At 37.7% G+C, this 16,781-nt stretch overlaps 1 protein-coding gene across 3 annotated transcripts in view; it reads left to right on the top strand.

Moving 5' to 3' along the window:
* Positions 1–8,889, top strand: part of spop (speckle type BTB/POZ protein) — an 81,010-nt gene extending 72,121 nt beyond the window's left edge. For all 3 annotated transcript variants that reach the window (XM_084409853.1, XM_084409855.1, XM_084409854.1), the window contains exons 9-11: positions 2,619–2,741; positions 3,015–3,157; positions 7,497–8,889. In XM_084409853.1, coding sequence (XP_084265979.1) covers positions 2,619–2,741; positions 3,015–3,157; positions 7,497–7,641 — 411 coding nt within the window. In that variant the 3' untranslated portion in view covers positions 7,642–8,889. The remainder of the gene's footprint in view (positions 1–2,618; positions 2,742–3,014; positions 3,158–7,496) is intronic.
* The last annotated feature ends 7,892 nt before the right edge of the window (positions 8,890–16,781 follow it).

Raw genomic sequence — 16,781 nt, 5'->3', positions numbered from 1 at the left:
TTTAACATTATAAATGTCTTTATTGCTAAAATTTAAAAAAAAAAAATTTTTAAATATTGATTTCGATAAATAAAATCCTACTCACTGAATTATGAACGGTAGTGTAGTTTTGGAATGTCACAACTGTGTGTGAATTCTTACGTTTGGCCAAACTAACCCCTTGTAGTTTTGGTCATAGAATAGAAAGCATCACAGCCTTTCATTTTTTTTTTGTGTGTGACTTTGCCTCATAATTTTTACCTAGTTACTGTAAGGGACTCGTCCAGTGTTCACTTGAACGGGCCGTAACTATCAGCTCTGCAGCTGAAATTAATATCCAAACTATAGTGAAAACACTATTTATTAGCACGGTAAAATAGATAAGTAGTTTAAGACATTAAATTCGTAAGCACATAACGCAAGAACACTTCTCTTTAAAATACATACAAGACTTTGATTATTCTAACACATGAAACTAATATCTCACACACACACACACACACACACACACACACACACACACACACACACACACACACACACACCAGTTCCAGAAAGAAAGAGAGGAAATAATGAGTTTTGAGAGTGATATGATGAAATCTATATGCTATATCTATATGCTATATCAATATATGCACTTATAAGACATGACCTGAACTAACCATCAATCATTTATTTAACCCTTCTTTCGTTTCTTAGGTGGGTTATTAAATTTTATGTCAAAGCACCAGTTCATCAGTTCAGTCTGGAGGCTACTTGCATTTGTCTTTGCGTTCCTTTGGGGATTCTGTCCTTTGTTCGAAAAAGGTTTTTTTTCTGGGTTTGTTGATTGGCTGGCAGTCTCGTCGTGTCTGGATTGATGTCTTGGGCGGCCAATCACCTGGTGTGTTGCCGGATGGATGGAAAGTCTTTAGAAGTCCTTGAACTTTGCAGCAAAACTTAACTTAGGACTGAGACTCTCAATGGAAAAGAAAAGAAACAAAGTAAGAGAAAGAAAAGTGAGACGAGAGCTATTAGATGGCTTGAAAGAAGCTGTTCTTCTGATCTTGATCTGGTTCTTCATCTGCTCATTTACATGTCTACATGTCTCCTCTACATGTTTCGTCTAATGCTTTGTTCGTGTCCTAAGATTGTTTAACTTGAATGCTTGTCCAGCCTCTCAGGGGAGTTCTGACCAATTAGACTGTCTTTAGTTCAGAGGTGGCTGTTCCTCTTCCTCTCACTATAAAATACACGTTATCTGACAAGACCCTTGGTGTCTTAACTTTCCAGCTCTAGCAGAGAGTAAAGTTTCATCATGATTTCTTATTATAAGGATACAATATATTTTGCACAGATTTCAATCAAGCCATCTTCTGAATTATGAGCATACGATCATACTGATAGGAAACAAGAAACACTTTGTCAACCATCTAATAGTTATAACAATTGCATTACTTATGTGATCTAATAGACATTTTATAGAATTATTCAGTTGAATGATGTTTAATTATAAGTCAATCTAGAATTTTGGAGTGATGATGCATTCTAATCATTTGAAAGCATTTCTGTGGATTTCAATCCTGTGGTAAGATAGGTCATTCAAAGGTTTTAAGGAGGTGGTCTCTATTGGATCTTTTGTCTTGGGATCAAGCAACCTCTGGTGTTAACTTTGTGGTTTTCCTTGCGCTGGTCACGATGTCTCGTACTTTTGACCATTAGTCTTGGGTTAACTGCCTAATGTTGACACGTTCTTCCTTTAGCTAGGCTCATCTTTACAAGCTTGCATTGCCATAAAGTACTTAGCTTGGGGGGGTTCGTTAGTTTGCTCAGACTCAAATGGCAGATTGTCTGATTTAGATCCGGAGTTTCTATGAAATTCTGCTTCTTGATTAGTCTGAAAAAGGAATTTGGGTCTGGTTCATTCTCAAATCCTACATTACATTTGTAATTCGTTTTTATTATGATACTCCCAAAAAACTTTGTGTAAAAAAAAGCCTGAGATGTGACTGTTGATGTGACTGTTGCACATCTTTAGGCACCTTTAGGCTACACAGACTATTCTATTCTGTAGTAGCCTTTAATAAATTGTGTTTTTCTTTTGAGTGGAGTTTTTCATTTGACCTTGCCGTGTGTCTGTGGGTGGGGTGGAGTTCCTAGCAGTAGCTGGATTAATTAGTTTAGCTGTGATGGACGGGCTGGGACGGAAAAGCCTTTGTTACCAGCACGACAATCGACAAAGAGTTTGTGCTCCGGCAGCCTTGGGCAGAAGAGAGAAACTCGCAGCACTCATTCCGGAACATTGATCAGGGCAGGAACAGAAAATAGATTGAGGCTTTCTGAACTATATATTAATTTGCTTTTATCCACTCTGTCCTTTTGTGTGCTCGTATACCCTGCACTCTACGGTGGAGGTCAGTGGTCGCGTGAATTCGGTATGTTCGCTGTTAATGAGCGGAAAAGCCAGACTTCGACACAATTTCTCATTATGCTTCTACAACAGTTTTAACGGCCTGAACTGCTGCATCAGGTCCAATTATGTCAGCTCTTAAAACTTCAAAAGTTCAGTCAGTAGACTGACAGGAATCTTGACGGTTTTCCGACCTGATGTTCTCTGAGACTGTAAGTTTGACCAGATTCTGCTGTGATTTCCTGCCTAGAACCGAGTGGAGATAAATGACGTGGAGGCTGAGGTCTTTAAAGAGATGATGTTCTTCATCTACACTGGCAAAGCACCCAATCTGGACAAGATGGCTGACGACCTGCTCGCAGCTGCTGACAAGGCGAGTATTGCGCATGCACAAACACTAAATTTAGCTATATATATGCCAAACAGAGGAAGAAGTTTATTTAAAGCCACAATGGCATTTTTTGCCCCTTCACAGTCATGCATTCACATTTTTCTTGCCAGACACACCAATAAAATGACCAGAATGTGCACGTGTCATGAGCAGCAAGCTAAAATGATAATCAAGTATTGGCTGCAAATAGTACATGCTTTGTTTTGCCAACTCTAGTATACATATTTTTATTGAAGTGCATGCCTCTGTCTTTAGTATGCTCTAGAGCGGCTGAAGGTGATGTGTGAGGACGCTCTGTGCACCAGTCTGTCCGTGGAAAACGCAGCAGAGATTCTGATCTTGGCTGACCTGCACAGCGCTGACCAGCTCAAGACGCAGGCCGTCGACTTCATCAACTAGTGAGTGGTACTCCTGTCAGTAGTTCAGATTTGACTTGACCTGCCTACATTTTCAGTGGCCCCACCAAAATAAATTGATTTAACATTTAATAATTGCAATATTTAAATGTATTTTTATTTTACACACACATGCACAGACACACGCACAGACACACACACATATTACAAATACAGTAGAAAGTAAAAAAAATAAATAAAAAAAATAAATATTAAATATTGCCATTATTAAATGTTTATCATGGGAATATTTACATTTATTATTATTATTTATTATTACATTTAATTGTACTCTCTCTCTCTCTCTCTCTCTCTCTCTCTATATATATATATACATACAGCGGGGAAAATAAGTATTGAACACGTCATCATTTTTCTCAGTAAATATATTTCCAAAGGTGCTATTGACATGAAATTTTCACCAGATGTTGGTAACAACCCAAGTAAGCCATACCTACAAAGAAACAAACAAAAATAAGTTCAGAAATTAAGTTATGTGTAATAATGTGAAATGACACAGGGAAAAAGTATTGAACACATGAAGAAAGGGAGGCGCAAAAAGGCATGGAAAGCCAAGACAACTGCTGAAAACTTAAAAAGCAATCCAGCCCCCTGTCAGTGGAAATTAATAACAGCTGGTTCAGTCCCAAATGATGGCCTACAAAAAGGTCTCATTGCCAAGGTGTCACACAAGACACATCTCATGATGGGTAAAAGCAAAGAGCTGTCTCAAGACCTTCGCAACCTAATTGTTGCAAAATATAATGATGGCATTGGTTATAGGCGCCATTCTAAGCTTCTGAATGGTCCAGTGAGCACTTTTGGGGCCATAATACGGAAGTGGAAAGACAATAATTTCACCATAAATCTGCCTCGACCAGTGCTCCTCGCAAGATTTCTGATAGAGGAGTGAAAAGAATAATCAGAAGAGTTGTCCAAGAGCCAACACCAAGTTGTCTTGGCTTTCCATGCCTTTTTGCGCCTCCCTTTCTTCATGTGTTCAATACTTTTTCCCTGTGTCATTTCACATTATTACACATAACTTAATTTCTGAACTTATTTTTGTTTGTTTCTTTGTATGTATGGCTTACTTGGGTTGTTACCAACATCTGGTGAAAATTTCATGTCAATAGCACCTTTGGAAATATATTTACTGAGAAAAATGATGACGTGTTCAATACTTATTTTCCCCGCTATTGTATGTGTATAAATTTAAGTATAAATATTTTTATCAAATCAATAATTATATGTATATGCAAGTAATAACAATAAATACCAATTTACCAGTTCCTTTCAATCTTAGAATAGCAAATACTTTGAGTTCTTTCAATTTACTGTTATTTTCACTCAGTCCCCTCCTCTGTTCTCTCCACAGTCCACACTTATCTTTTATGCTCTATATTGTATTTTTTTTCTTCTTTTTTTTTTAACTAGCTTGTTCAGTCTGTCTTTGCAGCAGCTTTATTGGACGGTGTAATTTTGAGTTCATTTTGTGGATGGCAGTAACTTGGCTGGCATGAAGCTGGACTGTGGCCATATCATTTCAGTTCTCTCTCTCTCTCTCCATCTCTATACAAAACACCCACCGCCACAACAACAGCAGAGACAGAGGGAGATCAATAACAAGGGCAACACAGAAAATAAACATGCACACCAGCACCCCCTCCCAAAATGATTCGTCCTCTCTGCCCTTCTTTTCCTGCTTTCATGTTTGCTGCTTATGTTATTGGTTTATGTGCTCGTCTTCCTCTTCTCAAATGGTTTTATTGCGGCATGTTGGAGTTTAGTGTCAGAGTGCAGCAGTTTTCCACACAGTGCCAGACTTTGTCCAGTCATCACAGGACAAGGGCTGCCAGCAGGAGCATCCATCCCCCCTGCTCAGGAAAAGAAAGTGAAATTTTGCAAATGAATACATTTAAAACAATACAATGAAAGATGTTTTCTATTCCAACTAAACACAACTACAAGCATAAAGCACGGCCACTGTAGTCCGATTCAAGAACGAATGACTCATGATCTGGTTCTTTTTTGGTTCGAGATATAAACAAATCTTTCTTTTAATCTTTTTTTTTTTTTTTAATGAAAGCCTTTCCGACAGACAGCATACAGTTTTGACTCTCTAAAAGGAATTTTGTACTTTCTTATATAATAATTGCTGAGTATACTTACAAAAATGGTGAGAGACAAAACCACACAAAAAAAGAGAAATAAGTTGTGTAATGTATGCATAGAGAGAAAATGGTTATAAATATTCTTCAAGAAAAATTATTTGGCAATCTGAAAGGTCTTAAAATCGTTTACATGACTCATTAACAGAATCATGTGGAGCGGATAATGGATTAACATCCAATGTACTAAATTGCAAGTACTAGAAGAATTGGGATGTATCAATATATCATAAGGAATATATCAATGTATTTTTAACATATTATTGGGAGATTTTAGAGATTTTTCTAATTTATTAGTTTCAATATTTAATAGTGCATGCTCATGTCCTATATTACCTTCTGCTGTTTTCTAGCTCATTTAAAGTTAATCTTTAAAAACAAAATACTCTAATTTAAATATCTATTTTTCACACTGTATTTTATAATGTTGTGGTGCCTAAATTCTTTAAATACAGTATTATTGATTTTTGACTATTGATTTTAGTTTTCAGTGTTTATTTTTAATTTATGTTAATTTATTAGTAGTTTATTTTTAATTCAGTGTTTATTTTTTATTTGAATTTATATATACAGTGCTATGCATAAGTGAATACACCCATGCTAAAGTTGACTAAAAAGAGGAATAAAAAATCATATTTTGGAAATTGAACTTAATGCCTTAATTTAAAAAATTAGGAAAAATCCAACCTTTAAGGACACCAATTTTCTTTGTGAATGAATAATGTATCGTAAATAAATAAATGTTCTTCCTTAAAATACATGGTGCATAATGTTAAATTCCCATAGAGGCAGGCAGATTTTTTTTTTTAAGTATTTTTTTTAAATACTATGATACTATGACAGATACTATGCATCCTGATAAAGTTCCCTTGGCCTTTGGAATTAAAATAGCCCCACATCATCACATAGCATTCACCATACCTAGAGATTGGCATGGTTTTATTTCAGTTAGCCTAAAAGCTAGTTTGATTTGCATTGAGAGATGATCTTATGGAAAGTACCCCATGCCAATCTCTAGGTATGGTGAAGGCTATGTGATGATGTGGGGCTATTTTAATTCCAAAAGCCAAGGGAACTTTATCAGGATGCATAGTATCCTAAAATTAAAAAAAAAAAAATACTTAAAAATAAAAATCTGCCTGCCTCTATGGGAATTTAACATAGGGGTGTACTCACTTATGCACCATGTATTTTAAGGAAGAACATTTATTTATTTACGATACATTATTCATTCACAAAGAAAATTGGTGTCCTTAAAGGTTGGATTTTTCCTAATTTTTTTAATTAAGGCATTAAGTTCAATTTCCAAAATATGATTTTTTATTCCTCTTTTTAGTCAACTTTAGCATGGGTGTATTCACTTATGCATTGCACTGTGTATATATATATATATATCTATATGGTCTATATATATATATATATATATATATAGACCATATAGATATATATAGCTATAGATGTGTGTGTGTATATATGTATGTGTGTGTGTGCAATTCAATTGTTATAAATTTTTCAGGTATTCAGCCATAACATAAAAAAAATGACTTATTGGTATTGGCCAGAATTGTAATATCAGTGCATCTTTAGAAAGATGTGGGTTTAAGTCATGCAGCATGTCCTATTCCCATTCCCCCTCATATCACCATTGTTTCCTGTCATGTCTACTTTTGCCATATTGGATTACACCAGTGCATGAATCCTGAGCAACACTTTCAAATTAACTTCTGAATGCTTGATAAATGTATAGATTTTTTTCCACTGACACATTTACAAACACAAGACTGTTTCATATAAAAGCTGTTTTTGCTTTTGACCCCCCCCCCCCCGTCTTGTTTACTTCCCATTTATTCTGGAAAGCTTGTGCTTGTAACCTGTTCTTTGTGGATGGTTGACCGCGCAGTGACCTTTTGCATTGGGGAAAGTGGTATGGGTATCTGCCCGCAAAGCCTGATGTCGACACTACGAGCAAGAGCTGCAATTAATGCCAAGTGTTTGGGGGCAACAGCGTGGTGGGGTTAGGTGGAGGTCAGCGTCTCGCACGCAAACACACTCAGAGTAAATGTCGTTAAAGGCCATTTTTTGGTGTGCGTGATAGTGCAGTGTGAGTGCCCTCGGGATGCTGAGCTCAGCGAAGAGGGTTGTGTTCTAAATGTTTCTCTCTCTCTTTCTCTCAGCCATGCGTCTGATGTGATGGAGACCTCAGGGTGGAAGTCGATGGTGGCGTCTCATCCTCACCTGGTTGCCGAGGCATACCGCTCCCTGGCCTCCGCCCAGTGCCCTTTCCTGGGCCCTCCCCGCAAACGACTCAAACAGTCTTAGTGCCGCCCCTTACTGTTACCTAACCCGCACACCTGCACACACACTCAACAGACAACTGCCTACAAGAGGGGGGGGGGGGAGAGCTATTTTAGATTTACATCCCCCCCAAGCTCTGTCCCTTTAGATGCCTAAACCAGCTCTTGACCTGCCCCCTTCCTTCACGTTATCCAGACAGAACCCTCCAGCGCCGAGGACCCTGTTTGTCGCTGCCCCACCGTCGGGTTCCTCCGTGTTCAGTATTGAGTGTGGAGGCTGCCGCAGGTCGATTTCTGTCCAAAAATGTGGCCATCCTCTGCATCAGTCTGGCTGTCTGTTCCAGAGAGAAATGATTCTGTTGGACTGGATTCATGAGCGTGGGTGGATGGATCAAGGTTGAGCTTTTTGGTTGGGCAGTTAAACATGAGATGGATTAAGACTGGACTTTTTACGTAACTCCTTCCACTGGCACTACCTTGTGCTCTCCTTCACTGTGTGAACCGGTTCTCCATCTTCGCTTCATCCCTCCTTCCAAAAAATGATTGGCCGGTAGACATTCCCCTTTACAGTCATGGATTGAGGTTTTGTTCTTTCGAAAAGGAATAGAGGACAAACTCCGTTATCATTGCGAAATAACTTTTTAATAGGTAGCATGTGTCTTCGTAATGACGACATCAGCGTTTAGTAGATTCCTGTGTGACTATGAATCCTGTGTGACAACAAACAACCTTTTCCAGAACTGTCCTCTGCTTCTTGGGAAAATTGAAACCTAGAACTTGCCACCTTTGTGAACTTTGACTTACAACCCACAAGCTAGCCTGACTTCCAAATGGAGATGGAGTTCAAATGGACTTACAGTGGTTTGGTCTCCTTTTACAGGGTGAGTAAATTGACGAATCCAGTGAGGAGTGTAAAAATGGGGAAATGCTCATGGAACTCTTTATTTTATTTTTATTTTTATTTTTCCTTGTGATGTTTATTTGAGATTTTTCCTCCTTGTAGCACTTGTGTATTTGAATCCAGGCTTTCTGTATGAAAAAAAAAAAAAGCCAAAAAAACACAAACCTGTCTGTGTTTGTGTATTTCTTCTTGTTTTGTAACAGCCACAACATGATGTTTGTGTTATGGGCGTATCTTAGCGGTTATCCTGCTTTCTGCTGATTTCATTATATCTTTATATTTGGTCTCAGTCATGGATTAGTCAAATCTGGAGCTCTTGCTGAAACAGAAAATTGGCTTTTTTAAATAAATAAAAGCCTGTCCGACAGACAACATACAGGGTTTTTGGTTCCATAAAAGGAATTTTGTACGGGTCTTAATCTTGGTTGTAAAAAAACAAAAAAACAACAACAACAAAACCAATCACACATAATAATTGCTGAGCATGCTCACAAAAATTGGGTAAAACGCAACCAAAAAAAATAAAATGAAACCTTTTCGATGTTCAACAGAGACCAAAGGCCCCCGATATATTTCAAGTGAAACCGTAGAACAAACGGTGTGACGTCGTTCTGAACAAAGTCAGGCCGAAATGAAGTCCGTTTTGTGTTCATGTCGGGAGTTTGAAACGGCTTGCCAAAGCGAGCTTTCCGGAAAAATGTCATTGAACTACCATTGGTCTGTGGCGATGATGTAATAGGTAGGTGTGGCTCTGAGACTCCGCCTGCTTTGACATGGAAATCTTCATTTCTTTTGTTTAGTCCATCGAGGTCATATGTCCGCAAGTAAAAACATATATACACTGGAGAGTCACTTTATTGTAGAAGCTGAATTTGTAATTCTAATTGAAAGAGACAGACATTTTTTTTTTATGTTTAATACTGTAAAGCTGCTTTAAAGCGATCTATTATGTGCTATGGGAGTAAATGTGACGTGACTTTACTGAAGTGCTGACTTGCAGATGTCGTGCAAACATTCACTTTGCTATGATCAGATGCTTTCTTTACTACAATTTTCTCACAACTGTCATTTTATTTTATTGAGAGGAAAGCGCGGAGCACGTTCATCTAAAGGGCGTTCTCGGCAGCGTCGGGATGTATACTGCTGGTCTCGTATTCGTAACTTTTTACCCCTAAACGTAGAACAAAGAAGAACTTTGTTCGCCGCCAGTATATTGGGGCCCAAAAGGGTCATACATATTCTTCATGAAAAATTTGACATACTGGATGGTTCTTAGTGACAAAAGGACTTGAATGAATTACTTATAATCACCAACATTGAAATGCAAGAATAAATACTACTAAAATTGTTCTGTAAATTTTATTTTATTATTATTTTTATTAAGGAAAACTTTTTACTGATTAGTCCTCCAGATATAATTCAGTGCTTAGTCTCTTCGCAGAATGTCATTCTTCTACACTACTTGTATTATTTGTGCAGTGTGTGTGTGTGTGTGTGTGTGTGTGTGTGTGTGTTCTGTCATATCCAGATGTTCTTTATTTATGGAGTACTTGTTAAATAGCATTTATTTTAGAAATGGCACTTGCTGAAATGAATTAATTGGGTCTCTCTCTCTCTCTCTCTCTCTCTCTCACTCACTCACTCACTCACTCACTCACTCACTCACTCACTCACTCACTCACTCACTCACTCACTCACTCACTCTCTCACTCACTCTCTCTCACACACTCTCTCACTCTCTCTCACACACACTCTCTCTCTCTCTCTCACTCACTCACACACTCACTCTCACTCTCTCTCACACACACACTCTCTCTCACTCACTCACTCTCACTCTCTCTCACACACTCTCTCTCTCTCTCTCTCTCTCTCTCTCTCTCTCTCTCTCTTTCTCTCTCATATGTATAATTGCTGAAAATAAGGCATGTGAATAACAAAACGTATGATTCTTGCTCGTTTTGGTCATCGTGATAGTCTTCACAAATGAACACAACTTTTAGGAATTTTGAAGCGCAAATACAATCTGCAGAAGTCAAAAGCTAAACGTAGGCTATAAACGAACTACACCGTGGTCACATGGCTTTGGCATCACTAAGCCTCTGACAGTTCGAGCTAATAGTTTGCAAGCGTGCGAGAAAGAATAGTGAGTAGATGAGTTTACCTGTTCAGCTGAAGACAACCTCTGTAGTCCCATTTAGCCACTTGTTAACAACCGCATTGGTCAAGACAATTATAAGCGTTAAAATAAATCACAAGAGAGTAGTACTGATGTATTTTATGTTATAGAATAAAACGTGAAAATAGCTTGTGTTCACCACAGACCTTACTTCAGGCATTTAACCAAAAACCCATTTTTTCTAAAAACCCATTGACTTCGGGATGATGAAACCAGAAGTGCTGAAATGCTGACTCGTTTCTGGGTTTTGGCCTACAAAAACACATCATCCCTGCAGTGCTCTTTTAAGTCTCATTCTTCTGCTTAAAGATATAAGGCCCGATCACACCAAGAGCAATAACTAGAAAGATAACCGCTATAGCTGTGGCGTGGATATCCCTATTTTCATAGAATTAGAACAATTGTTAATACTTTATAGTTATAGTTATAGTTATCCTCCTTGGTGTAAATGGGCCAATAGAGCTCGACATAGAATGTTGCTGTGTAACAAAACCGCTTGAACAATGAATTGACAAATCCGACACCAGAACTGGAACTACCCTTTTTGTAATACACATGTACAATACAGTGGGGTCCAAAAGGCCTCTAGTGAAAATGCTATTTTTTTTTTTCATTACAAATAGTGATGTGTGTATAACAATTTGGTTAGTGACCTAGATATACAGTAGTGCCTTCATAATATTTCTTTGAAATGTTTCAACATCTTAAAACTTTAAATAAGATATGTAGTCACAGATTTTCCGTGTGGACCCCACTTTATATTGACCAAAAACATGAACAAATTTCATGCTGTTCCATTTTTCTTCCTTCTAATGAGACTCGGGTCGCCGGCTCCTCTGATTTACCAGCTGGAAACTGATCGCAATAAGCTTGGCTGAAGTGTTTTCTAGAACTTACCTGCAGGCTGTTTCATATAACAGGTCTGATGGGCTAACCAGTGGATTAGATGTGAAAAGGTGGTACTTGCTGGTGTTTTGTGTGGATTTATTTATTTATTTTTATCCCAAGTACATCCTGAGCTGCTTCTAATTGAGGTTTTTTTTTTTTTTTTTTCTCAAAGCCTTTTGGAATTCTAATACTCTCTCTGCTCTGTTTAACAAGACTCAGGAAAAAAAACACTTACGAATATTAGATACGCGTGGCCCGTATAATCCCCTGTGGGTGGAATGTGTGAGTTTTGTGTTTGTTTGTTTTCTTATATATTCATGTTTGTGTGGCATGAATGTGCTTATAAAGATGTGTGCTGCCATGTGTGCAGGTAAGCTCATAAAAAAACTGTGTGTGTGTGTGTCTCATCCTTGAGCGTCTGGAATGAAGCATTTGTTTGTGTATTGATGGTTCAGTTCTGGCATTATGAGGATCTTGCTCAAGGTTTCTGAACCCATTCAGTTTTGAACCACTTTACTGAGACATCCAGCACAGTTTCCTTATGTCACAGTTCCCTTTTTGCTTGTGAATCTGTATTTATTTATTTTACCTCTGTCTGTACGTGTCCAATTTGCAATCAAGTGTGCGATTTATGTGGCTATACTGTGAGATCAATACAACATCTGTTGATCGATAGATACAAGAGCACAAATGGCCAATCACCAATGCTCCGTCTGACTCTCCATCACTCTGTGTCTTTTATTGAATGGAGGGTTATAGCAGGTCAAGTCTGCAAACAGGATGAACAGCTCTCCAAGAGAAAGCCGTAGCGAGAGGGATGGATGGATGGATGGATGGATGGTGTGCACTGGCTGTCCAAACTAAAAAGGTAGAGAGCGAGAAAAGGTATGAGTGGGTTATTATGGTATGAAAACAGAACAACACAATTACGTGTGATACTGCTATAAACAGGTACACGTGTCATTTTGCCGTCGCATTAATTCATCTTTGGCCAAAGTCATTATTTTATATATATATATATATATATATATATATATATATATATATATATATATATATATATATATTTACTTACGAATTGTAGTCCGTTACTGATTCTAAATTACATTGCACATTTTAGGTAATATAATCTGACAATTTATTGATTACTTTTGACCCAACTCGTTTATATAAAAAAAAAAAAATCAACAACATGAAGTGCATTAAACATTACATAGTCATGGTTTCCCAAACTGGGGTTTGAGATGAAACTGTAGGGGGTTTGTGGGTTTAAAGAAAAGTTAATAAATAAATCATAAAAATAAACAATAATTTGAAAAAATTTGATTCAATATGCAATGTTGAGAATACCTTCCTTAAAAGTGAAATAATTTCCAGAAACCCAGTGGTCAAATGCTTTAAATGCACATTTCCGTGCAATTATAACCACCTGACCATAGCTGGTCTATATGTGCAATTCTACAAAACTGGAAGACTTTCTGGATGTACAGCGGGGAAAATAAGTATTGAACACGTCATCATTTTTCTCAGTAAATATATTTTCAAAGGTGCTATTGACATGAAATTTTTACCAGATGTTGGTAACAACCCAAGTAAGCCATACATACAAAGAAACAAACAAAAATAAGTTCAGAAATTAAGTTATGTGTAATAATGTGAAATGACACAGGGAAAAAGTATTGAACACATGAAGAAAGGGAGGCGCAAAAAGGCATGTGCTCGACCAGTGCTCCTCGCAAGATTTCTGATAGAGGAGTGAAAAGAATAATCAGAAGAGTTGTCCAAGAGCCAAGGATCACTTGTGGAGAGCTTCAAAAAGACCTGCAGATAGCAGGTACTGTTGTCTCAAAGAAAACAGTAAGTAATGCACTCCACCGCCATGGCCTGTATGCACGCTCACCACGCAAGACTCCATTACTGAAGAAAAAGCATGTTGAAGCTCATTTAAAATTTGCTGCACAACATTTGGAAAAGCCAGTGAAATACTGGGAGAATATAGTGTGGTCACATGAGAGCAAAATTGAACTGTTTGGATGCCATAATACACACCATATTTGGAGGAGAAATGGCAGTGCACATTACCCTAAAAACACCATACAACTTGGTGTTGGCTCTTGGACAACTCTTCTGATTATTCTTTTCACTCCTCTATCAGAAATCTTGCGAGGAGCACTGGTCGAGGCAAATTTATGGTGAAATTATTGTCTTTCCACTTCCGTATAATGGCCCCAAAAGTGCTCACTGGACCATTCAGAAGCTTAGAATGGCGCCTATAACCAATGCCATCATTTTATTTTGCAACAATTAGGTTGCGAAGGTCTTGAGACAGCTCTTCGCTTTTACCCATCATGAGATGTGTCTTGTGTGACACCTTGGCAATGAGACCTTTTTGTAGGCCATCATTTGGGACTGAACCAGCTGTTATTAATTTCCACTGACAGGGGGCTGGATTGCTTTTTAATTACTGTAAGTTTTCAGCAGTTGTCTTGGCTTTCCATGCCTTTTTGCGCCTCCCTTTCTTCATGTGTTCAATACTTTTTCCCTGTGTCATTTCACATTATTACACATAACTTCATTTCTGATCTTATTTTTGTTTGTTTCTTTGTATGTATGGCTTACTTGGGTTGTTACCAACATCTGGTGAAAATTTCATGTCAATAGCACCTTTGGAAATATATTTACTGAGAAAAATGATGACGTGTTCAATACTTATTTCCCCCGCTGTATATAAGTGGCAGGCTTTTAGAAGGGAAAATTTAAAGAGATTAATAAGAACAATTAGGGAGAATCAAATTCAGTCAAATAAATTATGAATGATTTACTGCTATTGTGTTAATATGTAATCATATAATCAATAAAAAAGTACCTGTAGTCTGTTTACAATAATTTTAAAATGTAATATAATCTAATTACAAGTACTTTTGGTCTAATTACATGTAATCTCTCTCTATCTATCTATCTATCTATCTATCTATCTATCTATCTATCTATCTATCTATCTATCTATCTATCTATCTATCTATCTATCTATCTATCTATCTTTCCTACACATTTATATTGCTAAACATTTTTATACATTTATAAAATATTTCATTTTCATATTTTTCTCTTAAATATGACGATTATATCTTTTTTGAGGGCTCTTAAATTGATTTGTTTTATTTATTTTTTATCAAAAAGGACTATTCACTTTTCTCGCTTTACTGTCTTTACCATCACTGCTCAGGATTGTTGCTAATGGTAGCCAGGACTAGTCGTACGTCTTCTGTGCTGAAAGTTGTGACGAGTTTATCACAAAGGCAATTGGCTCTTTTAACGGATAGGCGGGACTTGTGTTCCTACAGCCGCCATATGGAGTTTTACGATTTCTCACATCCGTCTCCTCCTCCTCCTCATGTCTCTGCTTTTCCTGAATATATGAACGTTTGATTTGTCTCTTGTCTCAACACACGCTGCAGATAGATGCCCTCAGACAGACCTGTTTCTATGATGAATGGAGTATACTGTGGCCTTGTGATAGAACAAGAGATGGATGGATATTTAAGGGAAAGGGGAAGCGATAAACTGATAGAAAGTGACGCAAAGCAAGAGAGAGAACGTGGCGGATGAGACAGCCCGGGAAAGGGGAAGGGACAGAGATGTATGGAGAAGGATGTGGAGGGAGCAGCGGTTGTTTATCTCTTTCTGGGCATGTTAGTTAAGTAGACGTATAGACTACAGCAGGGCAGTCAATGGTGCAGAATAAATGCGACCGTAGATCATTATCTTTTGATGCCACTCTTGTGGCTTCTGGCCAGCGGCGCTGTCTGTCAGCCATGAAAGACTATTGTCAAAGTCTAGATGTAAGAGAAGATTTTGACCTCTTCACAGCTTTTGTTCGCTGAGAGAGCTGATAGAATGTGGATAATGGATCCTCTAAGTTCTTGTCATCTTATTCACAAAGCTGAAGTTATGAGAGTCTTATGAGGCCTCCAAAATAACCAGAGGTGTAAAGAGTAGCACTACTAAATAGTAGTACTTGAGTAAAAGTACAGATACCTGACAGCAAAAATGACTCCAATACAAGTTACAAGTCACAAATTCCAGAAGTCTTACCCTCGGTTTCACAGGCAAGGTTTAAGTCTAGTCCCAGACTATTTAGCTGTTTTAACTGAATGCAACTTGCACTGACAGATCTTAAAATATGTCACTGCCATAGTTTTGTCTCAAGAGGCACACCAGTAAGGTTTTTTTTATTTTTATTTTATAAAAGCTACTTAAATGTTAGCCCGCCCGCCTATATCAGATAACCCAATGTGATTGGTGCAGCTCGGATACAAGGGCATATTTAATGAGCATCATTACTTGACGCCAGAGTAACTCGCTGAGCAAATTCAACTTGTGCTCTTGCGAGAACTCTGGATTTCCAGGGTACTTAAATGTCCTAATTAATCCTGGCTTAATCTAAGCCCTGTCTTTGAAACCAGGCCTTAGGGTATCTGGTTTTAACACTACTTAAGTATTTTGCTGAATGTAGGCTCAAAGCACTAGTCTTCAAAACCTGTAAGAACCTAAAAACTGAACACCTCAATATAGCAGTAAATCAAGGTCGTCGGAACAGCCTTTTAAACGTCTACAAACACTCAAGTCTTAGTTAAGCTCAAGTGCTCAAAGAGGGCATCAGTAAACCAACATCTTTCCAAAAAGCCTCTTTAGTAAAAGGGGAAAAATAAAATAATGTGAAGTAAAATTAAATAGTCAAAGCCTACTTGCACTGGTCGTGCTTGTTTTGGCCTCATCACCAGCTGCATGTCCTCATCTCATACAGAAACACCTGCGATTCAGCAACTACCCGTCAATGCACTTGCATTCGCATGAAGTAGCCTTGTTGACAAGTTTGCACAAGATATAGTACCTTCAGTGTCCTGTGGATGGCGATATCACTTCTTTTGTAGCAGAAATAAAGTGCTGCAGAAAATGTTAGGTGCCATGCAAAATGTTATGAGTAATTGCATTATGAATTAAATCTACACTGTGTCATTTTTTTTTAAAGTTGATTCTTAGCAAAAAAACACTTTGTTCTTTCAAAATTATATGTGCTCATTCATGTGTAGTTACTTCCCCCAACAAATCAAGTATTTTTGTAAGCGTATAAAAGGTATATCAAGGATATCAAGTATATACAAAGTAGCCAAAAAGGTACTTAAGTAGCTGATTACAT

This window comes from Rutilus rutilus, assembly GCF_951802725.1.
Source record: "Rutilus rutilus genome assembly, chromosome: 1".
In the NCBI taxonomy this organism is placed as follows: domain Eukaryota; kingdom Metazoa; phylum Chordata; class Actinopteri; order Cypriniformes; family Leuciscidae; genus Rutilus; species Rutilus rutilus.
This window is presented reverse-complemented; position numbering and strand designations above follow the sequence as displayed.